General features: G+C 50.5%; 1 protein-coding gene across 5 annotated transcripts in view; it reads right to left on the bottom strand.

The window, feature by feature from the left end:
- Nucleotides 1-21,230, bottom strand: part of ARHGEF18 (Rho/Rac guanine nucleotide exchange factor 18) — a 100,163-nt gene that overhangs the window by 58,738 nt on the left and 20,195 nt on the right. For 4 of the 5 annotated variants that reach the window (XM_019964221.2, XM_019964223.2, XM_070792020.1 and 1 more), the window contains 8 exons: nt 11,803-12,083; nt 10,629-10,779; nt 9,865-9,979; nt 8,797-8,854; nt 8,136-8,180; nt 7,496-7,573; nt 5,557-5,659; nt 5,275-5,416 (listed from right to left, as the gene is read on the bottom strand). In XM_019964221.2, the coding sequence (XP_019819780.2) occupies nt 5,275-5,416; nt 5,557-5,659; nt 7,496-7,573; nt 8,136-8,180; nt 8,797-8,854; nt 9,865-9,979; nt 10,629-10,779; nt 11,803-12,083 (973 nt within the window). Of the gene's footprint in view, nt 1-5,274; nt 5,417-5,556; nt 5,660-7,495; nt 7,574-8,135; nt 8,181-8,796; nt 8,855-9,864; nt 9,980-10,628; nt 10,780-11,802; nt 12,084-21,230 lie in introns of those variants that run through there. The other variant, XM_070792021.1, reaches the window with a different exon arrangement.

Genomic DNA, 21,230 nt, shown 5'->3' with positions numbered 1-21,230 from the left:
CCAATGTTAGTTCCTAAGTTGTGACAAATGTATCGAGGTCCTGTTGAGAGTCCCTTGGACAGCAAGGAGATCAAATCAGTCAATCCTAAAGGAAATCAACCCTGAATATACACTGGAAGGACCGATGCTGAAGCTGAAGCTCCAATACTTTGGCCACGTGATGCCAAGAGCTGACTCACTGGAAAAGACCCTGATGCTGGGAAAGATTGAGGGCAGGCGGAGAAGGGCACCAACAGAGGATGAGATGGTTGGATGGCATCACTGACTCAATGGACAGGAGTTTGAGCGGACTCTGGGAGATGGCGGACAGGGAAGCCTGGCGTAGTGCAGCCCATGGGGTGGTAAAGAGTCAGACACGAGTTAGTGACTGAACAACAAGACATTAACATGAGGGAAAACTAGGTGAAGTGTATATGGGAGCTCTCTCTGCACTTTTCTGTAAATCTAAAATGAAAAGTTGCCAGGAGGACAGGGGTCTGCCCCCCACTGGAGGGGTAGGAGAGTCCTCAAATAGATAGTTGTATACTCTAAGTTGCTCCCCCAGGTGGCTCAGTGGTAAAGAATCTGTCTGCAATGTAGGAGACCCAGGTTCGATCCCTGGGTTGGGAAGATCCTCTGTAGGAGGAAATGGCAACCTGTTCCAGTATTCTTGCCTGGAAAATTCCATGGACAGAGGAGCTGGGGTTCAGTCATGGGGTCGCAAAGAGACACGACTGAAGCAACTGAGCATACTCCAAGTTAGAGTCTATTGCCAAAATGCAGCAAAACACTTCACTTCCAAGTTACAGATCTGGTCTCTTTGAAGTCTGATCTTGAGTCTTACTCTAATGGTAAAATCCCTAAGTAAGCATTGGTTTCACCATAGTATTAGCATGGATTCTTTTTTTCCTGCAACAACAACAACAACAACAAAAAACCATTAAGCTACCCCTTCTGCCTGTCTTGCATTTTATTCTACACGTGGTTATTTGCTGGTTTATGCTAGCCAAGGACAGCAATCCACAGAGTTCCATCCTTACATCAAGGAATGGAATCTGATCCTGAGCGTCTAGTATTTTGCCTGTAAGTCTACTGATAAAAGATTGTTGGAAGCCAGTCATAGAATCTGAAGATAAACTCTAATCTCTCCTTTGCTATTTTGGGATTTTCACAGAAGCCAAGAACTCATTGCAAAACATTTTTGCGAGTATGAGTGCTTATATTCCATCCAGGAACAATGCATTTTTGCTTGGTTTAGAATTACTGGTAGCTCATTTTAAAGCAAAGGAAAATCCACTGAGTGCGTGTTTGCTGTCTTTAGAACTGTTTGCCAAAATATGGTATGAAGATGTTTTCATCTTCCTACTATTTTAAATATTATTGTACAGAGCCATTATCGATGCCATTTTTTTTTTTTGTAGGAAAAAAGCCTTAAAAAGTGCTCCAATTATTGACATTAAGTGCATCAAACAAAGTGTCTTTGGCATATTAGACTTTTGCTCTTCTGTAATTTAATTTTCTTTTAAAATATAAAATTTTGCCTTTGTTGTTGTTTAGTCACGCATTCATATCCAACTCTTTGCCACCCCATGGACTGTTGCACGCCAGGCTTCCCTGTCCTTCACCATCTCAACTTTAACCATTAACATTAACCATTCACCATCTCAACTCTAACATGAGTCTGCTCAAACTCATGTCCATTGAGTCAGTGATGCCATCCAACCATCTCATCCTCTATCATCCCCTTCTCCTGCCTTCAATCTTTCCCAGCATCAGGGTGTTTTTTCTTTGCATCAGGCATTGGGGCTTCAGCTTCAGCTTTAGTCCTTCCAATGAATATTCAGGATTTCCTTTAGTATTGACTGGTTTGATCTCCTTGCTGTCCAAAGGACTCCAAGAGTCTTCTCCAGCACCTCATTTTGAAGGCATCAGTTCTTTAGCACTCAGCCTTTTTATTGCCCAGCTCTTACATCTGTACATGACTACTGGAAAAACCATAGCGTTGACTATATGGACCTTTCTGGGGAAAATAATGTCTGCTTTTTAATACACTGTCTATGTTTGTCATTGCTTTTCTTCCAAGGAGCAAGTGTCTTTTAATTTCATGGCTGCAGTCACTGTCCATAGTGATTTTGGAGCCCAAGAGAATAAAGTCTGTCACTGTTTCCATTGTTTCTGCATCTATTTGTCGTGAAGAGATGGGACCAGATGCCGTGATCTTAGTTTTCTGAATGTTGAGTTCTAAGCCAACTTTCACTGTCCTCTTTCACCTTCATCAACAGGCCCTTTAATTCCTCTTCACTTTCTTCCATAAGGATGGTGTTATCTGCATATTTGAGGTTATTGATATTTCTCCTGGCAATCTTGATTCCAGCTTGTGCTTCATCCAGCCCAGCATTTCATATGATGTACTCTACATATAAGTTAAATAAGCAATATGACAATATACAGCCTTAATGTACTCCTTTCCCAATTTTGAACCAGTCCATTGTTCCATGTCCTAACATGTCCCATGTTCTAACTATTGCTTCTTGACTTGTATATAGGTTTCGCAGGAGGCAGGTAAGGTGGTCTGGTATTCCCATCTCTTGAAGAATTTTCCACAGTTTGTTGTGATCTACACAGTCAAAGGCTTTAGCATAGTCAATGAAACAGAAGTAGATGTTTTTCTGGAATTCTCTAGCTTTTTCTGTGATCCAACAGATGTTGGCAATTTGATCTCTGGTTCCTCTGCCTTTTCTAAATCCAGCTTGAACATCTGGAAGTTCATGGTTCACGCACTGTTGGCTTGGAGAATTTTGAGCATTACTTTGCTAATGTGTGAGATGACTGCAATTGTGCAGTAGTTTGAATATATCTGTGTATTTATTTAAAAATACTCAACTCTGCATCAACATGGATACATTTCTCTACTGGATCAGTACTGGCTCAGTTCTGGATCTCTGCCCTCACCCTTCCTTCTGCCAACTTCCCACCTGCACCTTGAATTTGCTGCCTGAGATAGAGCCCCTCAGGGCTTGATCGTGGCCTTCCAGGGAGGTTCCAGTATCCAGCAGACCTCACCCCCACCCCTCCCAGATGAAGAGATAAGGAAGTCAGCAGAAACAAGAAGTCACTTGCTGGTCAGGAAGATTCCCTGGAGGAGGGCATGGCAACCCACTCCAGTATTCTTGCCTGGAGAATCCCATAGACAGAGGAGCCTGGCGGGCTACAGTCCATGGGGTCACAAAGAGTCAGACACTACTAAAGCAAATTTAGCACTCACCTGCTGCTTAAAAGGACTTTAAGATGCTGAAGACTTTGCAAAGCCTGGGTGGCTTCTGCTGGAGAGCGTTCACAGGGTCAGAAAGCAGGTTGGATATCTTTGGAGAGAAAGCTCCAAATGGGTCCACTCCTGACTGCAGCAGCCAACAGGCCTGCCGCCAGCAAAAACTACTCCGGAAAACGGGAGGAATGAGGAAGAAGGAAAATGCCCACGTGTGGGGCCAAGCAAGGCAGAAATGCAAAACCTGTGGCTCAGGTCTTGAGGAGGCACCTGCCCCCAGGATGGAGGGACCGCTGTCACTGTATGGCCCACCCTGGGGCCAATTCTCTGTTGTACTCGCCCACTGATTCTCACCTGGGCAATCCTAGCCCCCAGGGGACATTTGGCCACATCTAGAGACATTTTTGGCTGACATGACTCATGGGGCAGGTGTTAACAGCATCTAGTGGGTGGAGGCAAGGGATGCTGCTCAGTATCCTGCAGTGCACAAAACAGCCCTCCCCTCCCTCAACAAAGAATGACCAGGCCTCAAAGAGCAATAGGGCCAAGGTGGAGGAACCCTGCAGCAGCCGGAATTTGCAACTAGCATGCAGTTGCCAGTGCCTCCTCTCTGCCCCTTGTCAAAAAAAGCGAAGTTCTAAATCTCATAAAAGACCAGAGTCATCTCCCTCCAAGGCCTTTGGAACCCAATACTTTTTCCTGATTTCTGTGTTGGGTTTCACAGTGGTAAAAAAAAAAAAATCTGCCTGCCAATGTGGGAGACACAGGTTCAATCCCTGGGTTGGGAAGATCCCCTGGAGAAGGAAATGGCACTGGGAAATCCCATGGATGAGGAGCCTGGCAGGCTGTAGTCATGGGGTCACTAAAGAGTCCGTACATGGCTTAGCGACTAAACAAAACAAACAAAATGTTTTCCTGAGCAGAGACTGTTCTGGGAGGCAGGAAATTGCCTGTTAATGGGCTGATCCTGCCTCCTCCTCTCTCTCTCCCTCCAATTCATATATTACAGACCTCACCCCTTTCACTACATCATGCCTGCGTGCATGCTAAGTTGCTAAATCATGTCTGACTCTTTGCGACCCTACAGACTATAGCCTTCAGGGCTCCACTGTCCATGGAATTCTCCAGGCAAATATACTGGAGTGAGTTACCATTTCCTCCTCCAGGGATCGAACCCAGTTCTCCTGCATTGGCAGGCAATTCTTTACCACTGAGCCGCCAGGGAAGCCCCATCAGGGCATCATAAGGTGGCCTTATTAGCTAATGTATTTAGTTCAGTGAGGTCATACTGAGTTAGGGTTGGCCCCTAATCCTCAGGCAAAGGGGGATTTGAGGCATGAACATGAGTGTGGGGAAAATGCCACATGAAGACCATAGTTCTTCTGGCACAAACCATTGGACTTCCGGAAGCCAGGAAAGACACTTGGGATGGACCCCTTCCCAGCACCTGTAGAGGGAGCTGACACCTCGATCTTGAACTTCTCCAGAACTCTGAGACAATGCATTTCTGTGGTTTAAACCAGCCAGATTGTAGCTAACTAATACACTGCCTGAGTCTGGATTTTGCCAACAACGAAAGCGAAAACTTAAAGGGAATCTGGGAGTCCCAAACTTCCCTGGTGGTCCAGTGACTAACACTCTGCACTCCCATGGCAGGGGACCTGGGTTCCATCCCCGGTCAGGGAACTAGATCCCACATGTTGCAACTGAGAGTTCACATGCCACAACTAAATATCCTGCATGCTGAAACAAAGATTGAAGATACTGCGTGCTGGACCTAAGATCTGGTGCAGCCCCATAAATGAATTAATAAGCACTTTTTAAAAAAAGGAACTTGTGTGGGGCAGTCCAAGCTAACCAAATACCCCTGTTCTTAGGGATGGATTCCTGGTGACCTCCAGGAAGCCATGGTTGGCCTGAGCTGAAAGGGAGGATGCAAAGATGGAAGGAGGCCATGGGAGCAATTTAAGGGAAGTAAGGCAGAGAAAGTGGCTGCCATCCAGGGCGACGGGCTGGGCCACCGGACTCACCAGAGCTCAGAAAAGGTTTGCCGCACATAGGGCAGCTGGAGTGGCCAGAGAAGGTTCCTCGAGCCAGCTGGTGCCCGTTGATACATTCTTTCCTCTCTCGCGCATCCTGACCTTTGTCCTTCTGATGCACTGGGGTCTTCCCCTGTTGGGGACAGAGGTGGACCGTAGAATGCCCTGTGTGTCCCTTCCCACTTGGAATCACAGGGCTCTGGGACCAGGGACATCCTGGCAAGCTGGAGAAGGCAGAGAGGGTCCCCCCAACCCCTGGCCCAGCCCTCTGACCTTCTCCTTCTGCCTGGTGACTCGATTGCGCAGGGAGCTCAGGCTGCGTTTCACCTTGGTGCCCCTGTCGCTTCTCTCCGTCTTCCCCATGCTGTCCTCACTCCTAAGGGGTGGAGAGTTTGGTGAGGAGGGTTACAGCAGACCCAAAAGGCCCTTCTGGCCAGTTCTGCATGTCACTCCTGGGATCCACCTGGAATCTACCTGAGGCCCCTCTATCCTGTTCCACCCTTGCTGTGGTCCTGAACTCTCTCTCTCCTCTCACTCACTTATTCACTCAAAACACATTTACTGGGCTTCCCTGGTGGCACAGTGGGTAAGAATCTGCTTGCCAATGCAAGAGATACAGGTTCAATTCCTGGTCTGGCAAGATCTCACATGCTGTGGGGCAACGAAGCTGGTGTGCCACAACTACTGAACCTGTGCTATAGAGCCTGGGAGGCACAGTGACTGAAGCTCAAGCACCTAGAGCCCACGCTCCACAACACGAGAAGCCACCGCAGTGAGACGCCCGAGCACCTCAACTAGAGAAAAGCCTGTGCAGCAACAAGCAACGAGTGCAATTGTATATATATACAGACATATATATAGGTATAGTATGTATATACTATAGTTTGCATACAGATATAGTATGTATAATATATAGATGTATATATAGAGAGATAGATATAGATATCTATCATATATCGTATATATATATAGAGAGAGAGCTTCCCTGGTGGCTCAGATGGTAAAAGAATCTGCTGCAATTTGGGAGACCCAGGTTTGACCCCTGGGTCGGAAAGATCTCCTGGAGAAGGGCATGGCAACCGACTCCAGTATTCGTGCCTAGAGAATTCCACGGACAGAGGATCCTTGTGGGCTACAGTCCATGGGGTTGCAAAGAGTCAAACACGATTGAGCAACTAACACTTTCACTTTCATATTCATATATAGGGCTTCCCAGGTGGCTCAGTGGTAAAGAATCCACCTGCCAAGCAGAAGACCCAGATTTGATCCCTTGATCAGAGAGATCCCCTGGAGAGGAGAATGGCAAACCACTCTAGTGTTCTTGCCTGGAAAAATCCCATGGACAGAGAAGCCTGGCAGGCTACAGTCTACAGGGTCTCAAAGAGTCAGACCCGACTGAGTGACTGAACACAGACACACACACACACACACACACACACACACACACACACACAACATTTATGGAGGTTTGCAAAGTTCCAGCAGACTTGGGGACTGGGTTTGCCTAGGGGAAAGTGACATGGTCTCAAGCTTGAGGTACCTTGATGGACCTTGTCCATCTCTGCCTCCTTCCTCTGATTCACACCCCCTTCCTATCTTATCAGCCTGAAACTCTGTCCATTCTTCCCATGGGATGTCTCTCAAATCCCCCTGCCCTCTTCCCACCCAACACTCAAGCCTTAGATCTTACCTCTTCTGGATGACCAGCGTACTCTCATTTAATAAATAACATATTAAGTCATTGCATGTATTTATTATAATACATATAATACAAAGAACCCCAACCCCTGCAGAATCGAGTCCCTGGAGGGAGATTCCATGCCTCTGGTCTGCACCCTTGATGGTGCTCACCATCACTGGTCACCACAGAGCTGTGGACTTCTGCTTCCCAGCAGCAATCTGGCCTTTGCTGACTCCCCTCCCCTCCTTCCAGCCCCACCCCGACACCTTTCCTGTGGAAGGCACCCAATTCTTTTCCCCATCTCATCTCAGCATACCGGCAAACTCCTACTTTTCCATTGGAAACCAGCTCAAGCTGTCACCTCCTCTGAGAAGTCTTCCCCTGCCCTGCCAGGGAGTATGAGGAGCCCCCTGCCACCCCCACTGTTTCTCTGGTGATTCCAGTAAGAGGATGGGGCCCCAACCCCTCATCCCATCTCAGGTCCCTGCCCTCTCAATTCAGTGCCTGCCCCGCCCACAGCTCAGTACTCACTCAGACAAGAACTCAAACCAGGTGAGGTTCGAAGCTGCTCCTCCGGGGCAGACCGACAATCGAGCCCTCTGCCGGGCCCTGCAAGGTCAAAGGGGACAGACAACAGGGTCGGCAGCCCTTCCCCTGACCCCTAGCGGCCCCCTCATCTGTCCCCTCTCTCCCAGGGCTCCTGTGGACAGGTGTGCAGCCCATGACCAGGGATCCTGTCATCCCTCCACGTGTGGGCTTGGATACATGGTCATTGTGATGGGTTTTCCAGCAGAGGGTAGTAACAGGTCTTGGTCAAACAAAGTTAACATGTTGGGAAGATTTTTCCAACAGACGGCAGCATTTTGGGAAAGGGCCGCCTTTTCCCGTTTGTGCAAAGGTACAGCGTGGCTAGCGGCAGCTTGCTCCTGTGTCCTGTCCTTCCCCACACCTGTGCCTCCTCCCACCTCTCCAGTCCTCATTTTCCTCCCATTCCTCCCCATCCTCACACATGTCCCCTCTACCCGTCCACTCTTCCACCTGTCCCCACACCTGTCTTCCCATATCCGTTCCCTGCTTGCGTCCCCCATCCCTGTCCACCGTCCCCCTACACCTGCCTTCTACATCTGTCTCACACACCTGTTCCCCCACACCTGGCCCCCTATCCACTCACCCATGGTACTGTCGGAGTTCTTCAAGCACCTGCTGGACAATCAACCTGAGCGGGGGGGTTGGATAAAAATAGTCCACAGTTGCCCCCAATGACAGACATTTCCCCAAACGAGCTGTGAATGCCTGACCTGGCCCTGGTCCTGATGCAACCCTTAACTGGAAGGCCCAAACCCTCTCCTGATACTGTCGAGAACCTTCTGAGGTGCCGGGAGAAAGTTGGTGTGGGAGAGGAGACTGAGGTTATTAGAGGGGGACTGTGGCTGGCCCTCAGAGAAGGCAATGGCACCCCACTCCAGTACTTTTGCCTGGAAAATCCCATGGATGGAGGAGCCTGGTGGGTTGCAGTCCATGGGGTCGCTAGAGTCGGACACGACTGAGTGACTGCACTTTCACTTTTCACTTTCATGCATTGGAGAAGGAAATGGCAACCCACTCCAGTGTTCTTGCCTGGAGAATCCCAGGGACGGAGGAGCCTGGTGGGCTGCCATCTATGGGGTCACACAGAATCGGACACGACTGAAGCGACTTAGCAGCAGCAGCAGTGGCTGGCCCTGCTCACTTTTATGGGCAACGATGCTACATCCCTGCATCCCTCTTCCCCAAACCTTGACCCCCTTGGCTGTCCTGGGGGTCCCTCCCCCACCTAAGGGTCAGACACTCACACATGATTCGGCTCCACATGATCCTTTTCCATGCACTCCAGCACCGGGGGGTCCAGGCCTGGAAGCAGCCCCCACCCCAGGAGACATAGGTGTGAAAGGTGCCCTGGGGCAGGACCAGCCTGGCATACAACTCCTGAACGCACCCCTGTAGACCTGGAGCCGGTCCAGATGGGGCTTGCCATCCTCGGGGCGAGGGAGAGTTGTAAACAGGACAGACAGCCAGGGATGGAAGCGTCCTGGGTGTGTCATGAGCTCACAAAGGGCGAAACGCTTTACACATATTAGGTCAGTGGACTCTCAAAGTGACGCTAAGAAGATACTCTGATTGTCTTTCTTAGCGACAAAGTGGAGGAGGTTCAGAGACTTGTTGGAAAGTGGTAAATTCCTGGACTTCCCTGGTGGTACAGTGGTTAAGAATCTGCCTGCCAATGCAGGGGAGATTCCGGGAAGATTCCACATGCCTCGGAATGCCTCGTGTGCCACATCTACTGAGCCTGTGTTCTAGAACCCTCGAGCCACGTGCCAGAACTGCTAAAGTCTGTGCACCCTAGAGCCTGTGCTCCACAACAGGAGAAGCCGCTACAATGAGAAGCCCATGCACCGCACTGAAGAGTAGCCCCTGCTTGCTGCAACTAGAGAAATCCTGCACACAGCATGAAGACCCAGTGCAGCCAAAAAATAAATTAATAAATAAAAAATTTTATAAAAAGAAAAAGAAAGTGGTAGCTTCTGGTTTGGCCTGTAGGTCTTTCTGTTACCAGAGGAACACAAGCTCTTCAGATAGAGATTCAGAGAAAAAGAAGGAGACAAAGAAAGACACAGAATCAGAGGAGGAAGAGAGTGTTGGAGGTCATTCCAATATTGTGCCCACCTTGGCTTGAGAGTCCCCTGGGAGGGTGAGGGGGAAGGGCAGATGATGGAGGAGCCATGTCACCCCTCCCCCAGCATTCTGCCCAATTCCTGCCGAGGGGATCCTAAGCCTCCTCCACTAGCCCCAACCAGGGGACCCTCCAGCAGAAACCCCCTACCCCACTTGTTTGAATGAAGGAAACCCCCAGGCTGGGCTACCTTGAACAGCTGGAGGTGGCACTTCCAAAGCTGGAAAGATTTCCAGGGAGCTGATCTCATCGAAGGACACAGGAACAGACCGTGACCTCACTCTTTTCTCGGGGCTGTCACATTCCTGCAGGGAATAAGCATCTCGCTAAGCCCGGAGGCAGCCTGGGCTGCAGGCAGTTTCCCTGGGTTGAGGGTCCCCAGCCTCCAGCTGCAGACAGGGGCTACCCTCAGCCTTGGGGCACAGGAGTAGGGATGGGTCTCCACAGCAGCCGAGGGCTGGAGCCAAGGACCGTACCAGCCAAGGACCACCCCCCAGCTGTGGGCTGGAGTTCTGGACTTTTGAACCACAAATTCCAGCCATGGCCAGAAACTCCCCACCCAGTCATGGTCAAGGGCAGAGATGCCCCAGGTGGAAGCTTCAGCTCCGAGTGTACATTCTCCAGCTTTGGGCTAAAATCCCAGACCTGAGATGAGTTCTTCTCCGTTGCAAAGTTCAGTCACAGACAGGGCTTCCACCCAGCTGCAAAGATTCAGAGACAAGCCTGAGTTCCCTAGCCCAGGGGATGGCGCTTACAGCCAAGGATCTCAGGCCAGCAAAGGACCTTCAGGCTTGGTCTGAAGTCTTAGGACCCAGCGACTTCTCTGTCATGGGTGACACCTGCCATGATGGGTTGGTCCCCCCAGTTATGTGTAAGGCACCCCAGGGTCCCACAGAGGCAGCTGCTGGGCGCATAGTTGTGTTATTAACTGGGGTGGTTGGGGGTTGCACCAACCTTGCTTGGTTGCTCTGCGGGGGTTCCACCCCCAGGCAGACACCCTTGGGTCCAGGCCTGCAGGCCCTCTCCTGGCAGGTTCAGAGCGAGGCTGGCCAGTGTCCGAGGCAGAAAGGGCCCCTCATTCACAGCTGAGGATTCGATGCTGAGCCTGGTGAAGATCAAGAGGGAGTCAGGTCTCTACCACTGGGCTGTCGCCCCAGCTCCAGCATTCGAAGCACAGGGGCTGGGGGGAACCCTTGGGTGGTCCTGTGATGGGGGCAGGGCACAGACAGTGTTCCAGATCTCCCAGCACCAGGGGGGTGGACAGGAAACCTGGCTAGAGGAGTTGATGCTGAAGTTCCATTTGCATCACAGGTCCACTGCTCTTTTTACACAGACTAGATGAATATTTGGGGAAAACTGTGAGGGGTGGGGGCTTCCCAGGTGGTGCAATGGTAAAGGATCTGCCTACTAATGCAAGAGACATAAAAGACTGGGTTTCAGTCCCTGGGTCGGGAAGATCCCCTGGAGGAGGACATGGCAACCCACTCCAATGTTCTTGCCCGGAGAATCCCATGGACAGAGGAGACTGGTGGTCTACAGTCCATGGGGTTGCAGAAGAGCCAGACACAGCTGAAGTGACTGAGCACACAAGCATGTGAGGGGTGGAGGGAGAAAGAGGGGCGGGGGGAGAGTTGAGGAGGGCCCACAGCTAAAGCACTCCACTGTTTCAGGCTGCCCCTGCACTGTGTGGGTGGTGCCAAGCACCTATCTGTGTTTCGAACAGAAGTGCCTCTGTGGTTCTGTGCTCACATATGCAAGGGACACATTTAGGCGTCTCTGGGTTTGAGCAGGAGGAGGGTGCATGCCTGTGTGTGGGCATGTAGCCCCCGTGTGCAAGGTCAGGTGTGCTCATCTGGGTCCAAGCGTGCCTGCCGGCTTCATGCAGCCTCCAGGTTGACCTGGCGGACGCTCCTTCAGCGTGTGCTTGCTCACCCGTGCACACAGATGCATGTGCCCACACGCATGTGTGCACCTCCGGAGGGGGTCTCTGGGGCTGCCTCTGATAGCACAGACACCTCTGGTGGCCCTTGAGCTAGGTGACCCAGAGGTGGTGGTGGGGGGTGAGGAGCAGCGTGTGGCCGCCCTGGAAGGTGTGTCCCGGAAGGCGGCGGCGCAGTGGGCGGCTGACCTCTGCCGGCTCTCAGAGCAGCTCCTTGACCTCTCCCAGCTGCGTCTCCGAGCAAGGCCCTGGGACCTCGCAGCGCTGGAGAGGGGCGTTTCTCCTCGGGGCGTTTCTCCTCGGGCTTCTTCACTAGGGGGGCCACTGTCTCTGGCTCCCCCAGGCTGGCTGTGTGAAAGGACTTCGAGGCCCAGGTCCTGGAGATACTCACTGCCCTGAAGGGCCCCCAAATCCAGGCTGAGGTCCTCTGAACTCTCGCTACCGCCGAGCAGCCCTGGGATTCCATCCTCCTGGAGACAGATGCGGAAAAGGCCTTGACCCACAGGCAGCGAAGACCCCCACATCCAGACCCTCCACACCATCCCCTACTTATCCAACCTGGGCTCTGGGCCCAGCTCTTGGCAGGCGGGGTAGAATGAGGGTGGTCCCCTCAGTGCAGGCCTTCAAGGCCTTAGTCCTCAGAAAAGGGGTTGGAAATTAGGGCTACTGGCCCCGACTCGACCTCCATTGTTGAGTTTCTGTCTGATCATCTTATGAAACAGGCCACGTAAATCCTGTCCTCTGTCCTCTCTCCTCTGTCTGTCGGCTCACCCAGCTTGCTTTAAGCCTCTTATAAGATCATGTGTGTGAATGCAATTTGTACAAGTGCTGTACTCCATAATTTGGCCACCTGATGCAAAGAACTGATTCATTGGAAAAGACCCTGATGCTGGGAAAGATTGAAGGCAGGAGGAGAAGGGGACAGCAGAGGATGAGATGGTTGGATGGCTTCACCAACTTGATGGATGTGAGTTTGAGCAAACTCTGGGAGTTGGTGATGGATAGGGAAGCCTGGAGTGCTGCAGTCCATGGGGTCACAAAGAGTCGGACACGACTGAGCAACTGAACTGAACTGCACGAAGTATCCTTGATGCTACTGGCTGAATTTCAGGCAGTATTGTGGCTCCTAGGCTTTCCCCAGGGCTGCCCTTAGGGGTCTCCTAGACCCTAAGTCTCCCTCCCAAGCCAGGATGAGAGTGGAGCAAGTGAGGAAGCCACCTCGGGCACAAAATTGTAGGGGGTACCCCCAAACTCAGAGATCAAGAAAAGCGTATTTTCACACTTTTTTTTTTAAGTTTGTAATTTTCATTTTTTTCTTTTTCCTTTCTTTTTTTGTTTGGCCACACCTCATGGCATGGGAAACTTCCCCCACCAGGGATCGAACTCGTGCCATCGTAGTGGTAATGCAGTCTTAACCACTGGACCACCACTAAGTGTAAGTAATTCAGTCGTGTCCAACTCTCTGCAATCCCATGGGCTGTAGCCTACCAGGCTCCTCTGTCCGTGGGATTCTCCAGGCAAGAATGTTGGAGTGGTAGCCATTTCCTTCTCCAGGGGATCTTCCCAACCCAGGGATCAAAGCAGGGTCTCCCGAATTGTGGGCAGATTCTTTACTGTCTGAGCCTCAGGGAAGAAGCCCTAAGGACCACCAGGGAAGCCCCTAATACAACAGTAACAAAAAACCCAACAGACTTCAATATAGTGCAGAGTTCCATGATGAACAAATCATCAAAGTGTTACGACATGACAGGGACTTCCCTGGTGGTCCAGTGGTTAGGACTTGGCGCTTTCACTGCTGGTCTAGGAACTAAGATCCCACATGCTGTGTGCTGGGGCCAAAATTTTTTTAAAAGGCGGGGCTTCCATGGTGGCTCAGAGGTAAAGAATCCGCCTGCCAATGCAGGAGACACAGGTTCAATCCCTGATCCAGGAGGATCCCACATGCCTCAGAGCACCTAAACCTGTGCGCCACAACTACCGAGCCTGTGCTCTCGAGCCCTTGAGCCACAGCTACTGAGCCAACATGCTGCAGTTATTGAAGCCTGTGTGCCCTAGAGCCCATTCTCTGCAACAACAGGCCACCGCAATGAGAAGCCTGTGTACTGCAACTAGAGAGTAACCCCTGTCGCCACAACTAGAGAAAACCTGTGTGCAGCGACCAAGACCCAGCATAGCTAAAAATAAATACATAAATAAATAATTTTTAAAAATTAAGACATGACAGTATTGGACCCTGCACTTCGCTCACCTCACCCTATTTCCAGCCCTCCGCTCCATTGTACCAGAGAGTAGCTTGGAACCTTTGAGCTCCTAAATCCCTTCCGATACCTTCCCCTCCCTCCTCAGCCCGGTATTTACAAAGGGCTCCAGGGTCCACCGCCTCCTGCTTCCAGCCCCTCTGCAGCCTCACGTTCCCACCCACCCAGGAGGCAGCTGTTAGACTCTAAAAATACGTAGAGGTAGATGATAACGCCACATCCACCAAAGCACCAACCAGTTGCCTCCCCAACAGTTATTCAAGGGCCTTATTCTTAATCCCATTGCAGCTCTTACCAGGGGGTGTTGTTGTCCCACTTCCCAGATCAGGAGGCTAAGGCTCAGGGAGGAGAAAGGACTGTGCAGCCTCGGGTCACACAGTTGGTAAATGGCAGAGCCAGACTCAAACTCTGTGGGATCTGTCTGGATCCAAGCTCTATGCTCTTTCTTGCTCTACTTCCTCCTCTATTTCTTTTCCTAGTCTTTTCTTTGCCCTCTCCTCTCCCTGTCATTCATCCTTTTTTTTTTTTTTTTCTTCCCAGCCAGGGCACCTGTTTTTTCCTTTCCCTGGAGAATCTCTTCTCCTAGGCCATCCAGAGGCAGTCTGGTGAACTCCTATTCCTCCTTCAAAACCCACCTTGGGCATGCCCTCCAGGCTGCCTTTCTGACTCTTCCAATCTAAATAAGGTGTCCCTCCTCTGGGCTGTCAGGGTCTGCAGGATAAGGACTATTCCTTTCCAGGCTGTTGTGACGCTGTCCTCAGACAGGCTTTGGTGGGTAGGTGGGTGGTCCGCCCCCCATGCTACAGGCAAAACCAACCCTGAGATGTGGCCTTAGGCATCTGTGTGAGCTCAGGCAGTCCTTGATGGACTGTCCCGATTGGTGGCCTAAAGGGCCCACTGAGCAGACCTGCCACCCTTGATGGTTTCTACAAGAGGCTCCCAGGATAGAATTGCCAGATAAAATACTGGACACCCAGTGAAATTCGAATTTCAGATAAACGACTATTTTTTTTTTTTCTAGTGTAAATAGATTACAAACATTGCAATATTTGGCAATCAGTTCTAACTGGGCATCCTGTAATTTTATTTGCTCAATTTTGCAAGCCTACCTATCCATGGGCCATTTGGCCGGTCGTGGGCAGTCTTTACTAGGAAAGGGGGAACAGGGAGGTCCCTACTAATGCTTGGTGAGGGGAATTTTCAGAGAAGCAGCCAATTGAAAGTGGAAAATACCTGGACTGCCCTGGTGGTCCATTGGATAAGAATCTACCCGCCAATGCAGGGGACATGGGCTCAATCCCTGGTCTGGGAAGACCCCACATGGTGTGGGCCACCTAAGCCTGAGTGTCCTTACTACTGAGCCCACGCAGTCTAGAGCCCACACTCTGCAACAAGAGAAGCCACCATAATGAGAAACCCATGCACACAACTAGTGAATAGCCCCTGCTCGCTGCAAATAGAGAAAGCACGTGTGCAGCAATGAGGACTCAGCATAGCCCAAAACAAGCAATAAATATATAACCAAAATTTTTAAAAGAGAAAGAGGAAATACTTGCCAGCCAAGAGCCAGGCATTTGGTTGGCTGGGGATCTTGGCTGGTGGGAGGCAGGCAGCAGTGTCCATACCTGTCTTGAATGAGGTTGGAAGAACTAGGGTCTGGCTTTTTCTCTGACCTTCCCCACTTGGAACTCTACAGTTTTGATGCCTTATAGTAAAATATAAATGGGGCTTCCCTGGCAGCTCAGTGGTAAAGAATCCACCTGCCAATGCAGGAGACTGGGGGGGTCAGGAAGATCCCCTGGAGGAAGAAACGGCAACCCACTCCAGCATTCTTGTCTGGGAAATCCCATGGCCAGGGAAGCCTGGCGGGTTACAGTCCATGGGGTCTCAAAGAGTCAGACACAACTTAGTGACTGAACAACAGCAACAAAAATATAACAGAATTCACCATTGTAACAATTTTGTGTACAACTCTGTGACATTAACTACATTTACTCGATATGTAATCATCATCACTCTCCATCTCCAGATGAACTTTTTTTCATCTCCCCCTTAGGAGGGTTTGTCGGAGAAGGCAATGGCACCCCACTCCAGTACTCTTGCCTGGAAAATCCCGTGGATGGAGGAGCCTGGTAGGTTGCAGTCCATGGCGTCGCTAAGAGTCGGACACGACTGAGCGACTTCACTTTCACTTTTCACTTTCATGTATTGGAGAAGGAAATGGCAACCCACTCCAGTATTCTTGCCTAGAGCATCCCAGGGACAGGGGAGCCTGGTGGGCTGCCGTCTGTGGGGTCGCACAGACTCCGACACGACTGAAGCAACCTAGCAGCAGCAGCAGGAGGGTTTGTACCCAGTAAATAGTAACTGCTTATTGTTACCTCCTCCAGCTTCTAGTCACCTCGACTCTACTGTGTCTCATTGGATTTGCCTATTCTTTGCTGTTGTTCAGTCGCTGTTATGTCTGATTCTCTGTGACCCCAGGGACTGCAGCACGCCAGGCTTCCCTGTCCTTCACTATCTCCCTGGGTTTGCTCAAACTCATGTCCTTTGAGTCAATGATGCCATCCAATCATCTCATCCTCTGCCGTCCCCTTCTCTGCCTGCCCTCAGTCTTTCCCAGCATCAGGGTTCTTCCCATAAGGCTTTGGCCGCCTGCCTATTCTAGGCACCTTGTTTAAGTGGGATCGTACAGTGTTTGTCGTCTTGTGTCTAGTTTATTTCACTTAGCTTAATGTTTTCAAGTTCATCCGTGTTCTAGCACAGGTCACAGTTTCCTTTCTTCTTAAGGAAGGATAACATTTCGTTGTATGGATGGAACCACACTGCGTGGATATAAGCAAAACTGCATTTTGTTTATCTATTTGGTCTTTGATGGACAATTGAGTGGCTTCCACCTTTTAGCTCTTGTGGATTTTGCTGCTATGAATCAGTTCAGTTCAGTTCAAGTCAGTCGCTCAGTCGTGTCCGAGGTGTATAAATGTCTGAGTCTCCGTATTTACCTCTTTTAGGTAGATCTGTAGAAGCGGGGTTGCTAGATCATACAGCAATTCTCTGACTGGCTTCTGGAGCCCTGGCCATATTTTCCATGGTCTCCCCTCTTGAATTTCTCCTTTACACCCACTAATCTGTTTTCTTTTTTTTTTTTGGCTGCTCTGTGTGGCATGTGGGATCTTAGTTCCCCGACCAGGGATCGAACCCATGCCCCCTGCAGTGGAAAGCATTGCATCTCAACCACTGGAACGCCAGGGAAGTTCCTGCACCCACTGCTCTGGTTCCCCCAACCTGCCTGGCTGCTCCTTCTCTGTCTGCCACTTCCTCCCTGTGCCTTTCATACACCAGGGTACCTCTCCTTCAGTCTCTATCCAAAAAACCCACCCCTCTGGCCCAGCTGGTCCGGGTTCCCCTGATTCTCCTCTGACTTCCCCAGCCGCCTTCCTGAAGTCACTCCCATCCCGTCCCGGGTGTCTGGACAACCTCTACCAACCCCGTCTTCCTCTGCCACAGCCCCTAAAGTTTCCTCGCATCTCTGGTTTTCATCCTCCTGTAAATATAAACACGTCAGGACAGCCTCTTGGCCTGGACTGGGTCCCCCCTCCTCTGTCTCCTGCATCTGGCCTCCCTCACAGGAGGCAGAAGTGGGAACCCGGCCAGGTCTTTGGGTGGAAGGGGAGGGTGGACGGCTGTGGCAGGTACAGCGAGGGAGGAGGAGGGAGGGGGCTTCGTCCTTTGCTGGGGAACTTGTATCTTTCCTCCAACATTTCCTGGGTGAGAAACGGGAACCAGCCCACTAGGAGCCTCCCCGGGCATCTGCCCAAACATAGGTATGCTGGCCCTGACACCCCAGAGAGCGTGCCATCAACTCAGACTCCTGCTCCCTGGACCCTGGGGAGCCTTGGGGGATGGGTGCCTCCCCGCCCCCGCAGACCCAGAGGCGAGATGCCCCAGGAATTTCCACTCTATAAAAACGGCTAGCTGTGTGCAGATTTAAATAGTACACAGATCAACGTTTTTTTAAAAATGTAAATGGCTATTTATCTCCTTGTACTTTAGGAAAAAAATAGCACACCAGAGCAACTTCGTGTCTCTGGTTCTGTTTCATCATGTAAAACAGGGAACGAGTTTCAAACAAGAGAGCAGAACGGGGACAGAGGGTTTTCTGGTGGCTGGAAGGGTAGAAAGGCCTTCGTCAGGGTTTGCATCCTTGATGTAGCTTTTGTTGGCTCAGTGTGACCTAAGACAAATTTCTAAGCCTCTCTGGGCCTCAGTCTTGTCATCTCTAAAATGGGTGTTATGTTGCCTTCTTTTTGAATATATTTTTATTTGCTTATTTAGTTATTTTTGGCTTTGCTGGGTCTTCATTGCTGTGCGGGCTTTTCTTACTTGCAGCGCTTGGGCCTCTCGCTACAGTGGCTTCTCTTGCTGTAGAACACAGGCCCTAGGGCGCTTAGACTTCAGTAGATGCGGCTTGTGGGCTCTAGCGCACAGGCTCAGTAGTTGGAGCACACGGGCCCAGTTGCTCCGCAGCCTGTGGAATCCTCCCAGACCAAGGATCAAACCCTTGTCTCCTGCATTGGCAGGCGGATTCTTCACCACTGAGCCACCCAGGGAAACCTTATGTTGCCTTTTTGTAGGATTGCTGGGCAGGTGAAATGAGATGATATTTACATCTTGTAAGCCCTTGATCCGGAGAAGGCAATGGCACCCGACTCCAGTACTCTTGCCTGGAAAATCCCATGGACGGAGGAGCCTGGTGGGCTGCAGTCCATGGGGTCACTAGGAGTCAGACACGACTGAGTGACTTCACTTTCACTTTTCACTTTCATGCATTGGGGAAGGAAATGGCAACCCACTCCAGTGTTCTTGCCTGGAGAATCCCAGGGACGGAGGAGCCTGGTGGGCTGCCATCTATGGGGTCGCACAGAGTCAGACACGACTGAAGTGACTTATCAGCAAGCCCTTGATCAGTGGAAGCAGATATGGGGTTGGCCAAAAAGCTCATTTGGGTTTTTCTATAACATCTTACGGAAAAACCTGAGCACACTTTTTGGCCAAGCCCATATTATGGTGGTTGTTTTTAATACTTCAGGAATCAGGGATCTTCCTCTGGGGCCCTGCCAGATGGAGCTAATTGGAGTAGACCAATGATTAAACCCTGCAATGACAATCAAGTATGAGTGAATGTTCTAGAAAGTAGAAAGTGGGCTAGAAAGAACAGGAGGGGACAGTTGACTCTGGAGGGACAAGAATTCTGGACTGGAGTTCTACTTAGGAAATCCCTTTTTTGTTATTATTTTTTAAAACTTAATTTTTTTAAGTTTGAAAAATTAGATTTATTCTAAGCCAGATCATACAAAAAATCCCTCTTTTAAAATGGACAAACCACTGGGGTAATCACTGGTGCACAAAATCTACTAAGGATAACTCAATTAGGACAGGTTAGACCATCTTTAGACAGCTTCCATAACCAAAATTAAGCCCCCAAACTGTATTTCCAATCACATAGTGTCTATGTGACAGGTAAGTGATTTCTTGAACTGGCTATATAGGTCAATATATATAGCCAATTGCATATATTTTAAAATAATCTATATCTTACCTGTGTATCCACTCCAGTAAAGAGGAGCCTTGTAGGCTACAGTCCATGGGGTCGCAAAGAGTCGGACACGACTGAGCGACTGATCTGATCTGATCTGATCTGATACATACTTTTCATTAAAATGCATGCATATTTCAATGAGAACTCCTACTAAATGTAAAAAAAGAAGAAGGAAGGAAGAAATCGGGAGGGCTTCCTGGAGGAAGTGACAATGAGGGACACCCTGAGCAATGAGTAGGAGTTAGCTAGGCGGAGGCTCTGGGTGAGGGCATTCCAGGCATTAAGAGAACAGGATGTTCAGAAGCCTGCAGGATTGGCAAGATTTCCTTTTGGCTGGAGGTGTGTGTGTGTGTGTGTGTGTGTGTGTCTGTTGGGGTAGGGGGGATGGAGCTGTATCAGCAGGCCTGGGAGCCCAAGGAAGGATTTAATCTCTAAGTTCCCAACAGTAGTGGTAGGGAGGCTGGGGGAGAGGAGGTGGTGATTCCCCTTCAGAGAGATGACGCAAGATGCAGAGCCCAGATGGGCTTGAAGCAGCGAAGATGCCTGTGCAGATCACCTGGGTGAGCAACTATGGTGGCCTCCACCAGGGCAGCGGAAAGGCAGGGACAGACGTGGATAGCACTGAGAGCTGTACAGGTCTGATGCTATACAGGGCTTTTGGACAGAAGGGGCAGGGACATCGCCATCTGCTGCCTCCAGCTCTGGTGGCCAACAAGATGAGGATGAGGATGTGGGTGGCAGGGCTTCTTTGGAGGTGGTAGGTGCTCAGCGAGCACACCCAGGGCTCCCTGCTTCCCCAGATGCGTGGTCTCTCCATCACCATCCTAGCTGCCCAACTGCCTGCTGCCCACGGTCCCTATTCCAATATATACAGAGCCCTGGAAGGCTCTAGGGCTAAGCCTGAGTCTCAGGTCTCTCTTCATTTACTCTGGACTCTTCCCAACACCAAGGCAAATTCTCTCCCTCTTGGACCCCAGTGTGCTCTTCTCCAAAATAAGGGGTGGACTTCCCTGGTGGTCCAGTGGTTAAGAGTCTGCCTGCGAAAGCAGGGGACACAGGTTCCATCCCTGGTCCAGGGAAGATTCCGCCTGCTGTGGGTAAGCTAAGGCTGTGAGCCACAACTACTGAAGCCGGAGCACTCTAGGGCTCATGTTCTGCAGCAGGGAAGCAATGAGAAGTCTGTGCATCACAACTGGAGGGCAGCCCCCAGTCACTGCAACTAGAGAAAGCCCACATGCAGCAATGAAAATTTAGCACCGCCTTGATCAATCAATCAATAAAATTTAAAAAACAATACCAGCAGATACACAGAATTCCCTGTATATGGTTTGACTATAATGAAGCCTCTTTCCTTAGTGTGGTGGGTGGTCCAAAATGCCACCCAGATTCCCCCTTTGGTGAGGATGTGTTGCCCCAGATGCTAAGGGGTAGGTGGCTATCAGCAGACGGCTGTCAGCTGTCAGCCTCCTCCCAGGAAGTCATATCCCTTCCTGGGCAGTCCACAGGCCATGACTTATTGGTGTGGGGATGCAATGGCTTGGTCATTTCAGCCTAATTTGGGATGACTCTGCAGGGATGTTCTAGCTCAGAGCTCCTCATGGGAGCTTTTCCTTCCTTCTTCATTGATCCATCTACCCACTCATGCACCCATTTAGCCACCCTTCCCTCCTCCCTCTCTTCCTTTCTTCCCTTGATTCTTCTATCCATCCATCCATCTCTTCTGTCAGTCCTTCCATCCATCCACCCACCCATCTATCCAT

This window comes from Bos indicus, chromosome 7 (assembly GCF_029378745.1).
Source record: "Bos indicus isolate NIAB-ARS_2022 breed Sahiwal x Tharparkar chromosome 7, NIAB-ARS_B.indTharparkar_mat_pri_1.0, whole genome shotgun sequence".
Taxonomy (NCBI): domain Eukaryota; kingdom Metazoa; phylum Chordata; class Mammalia; order Artiodactyla; family Bovidae; genus Bos; species Bos indicus.
This window is presented reverse-complemented; position numbering and strand designations above follow the sequence as displayed.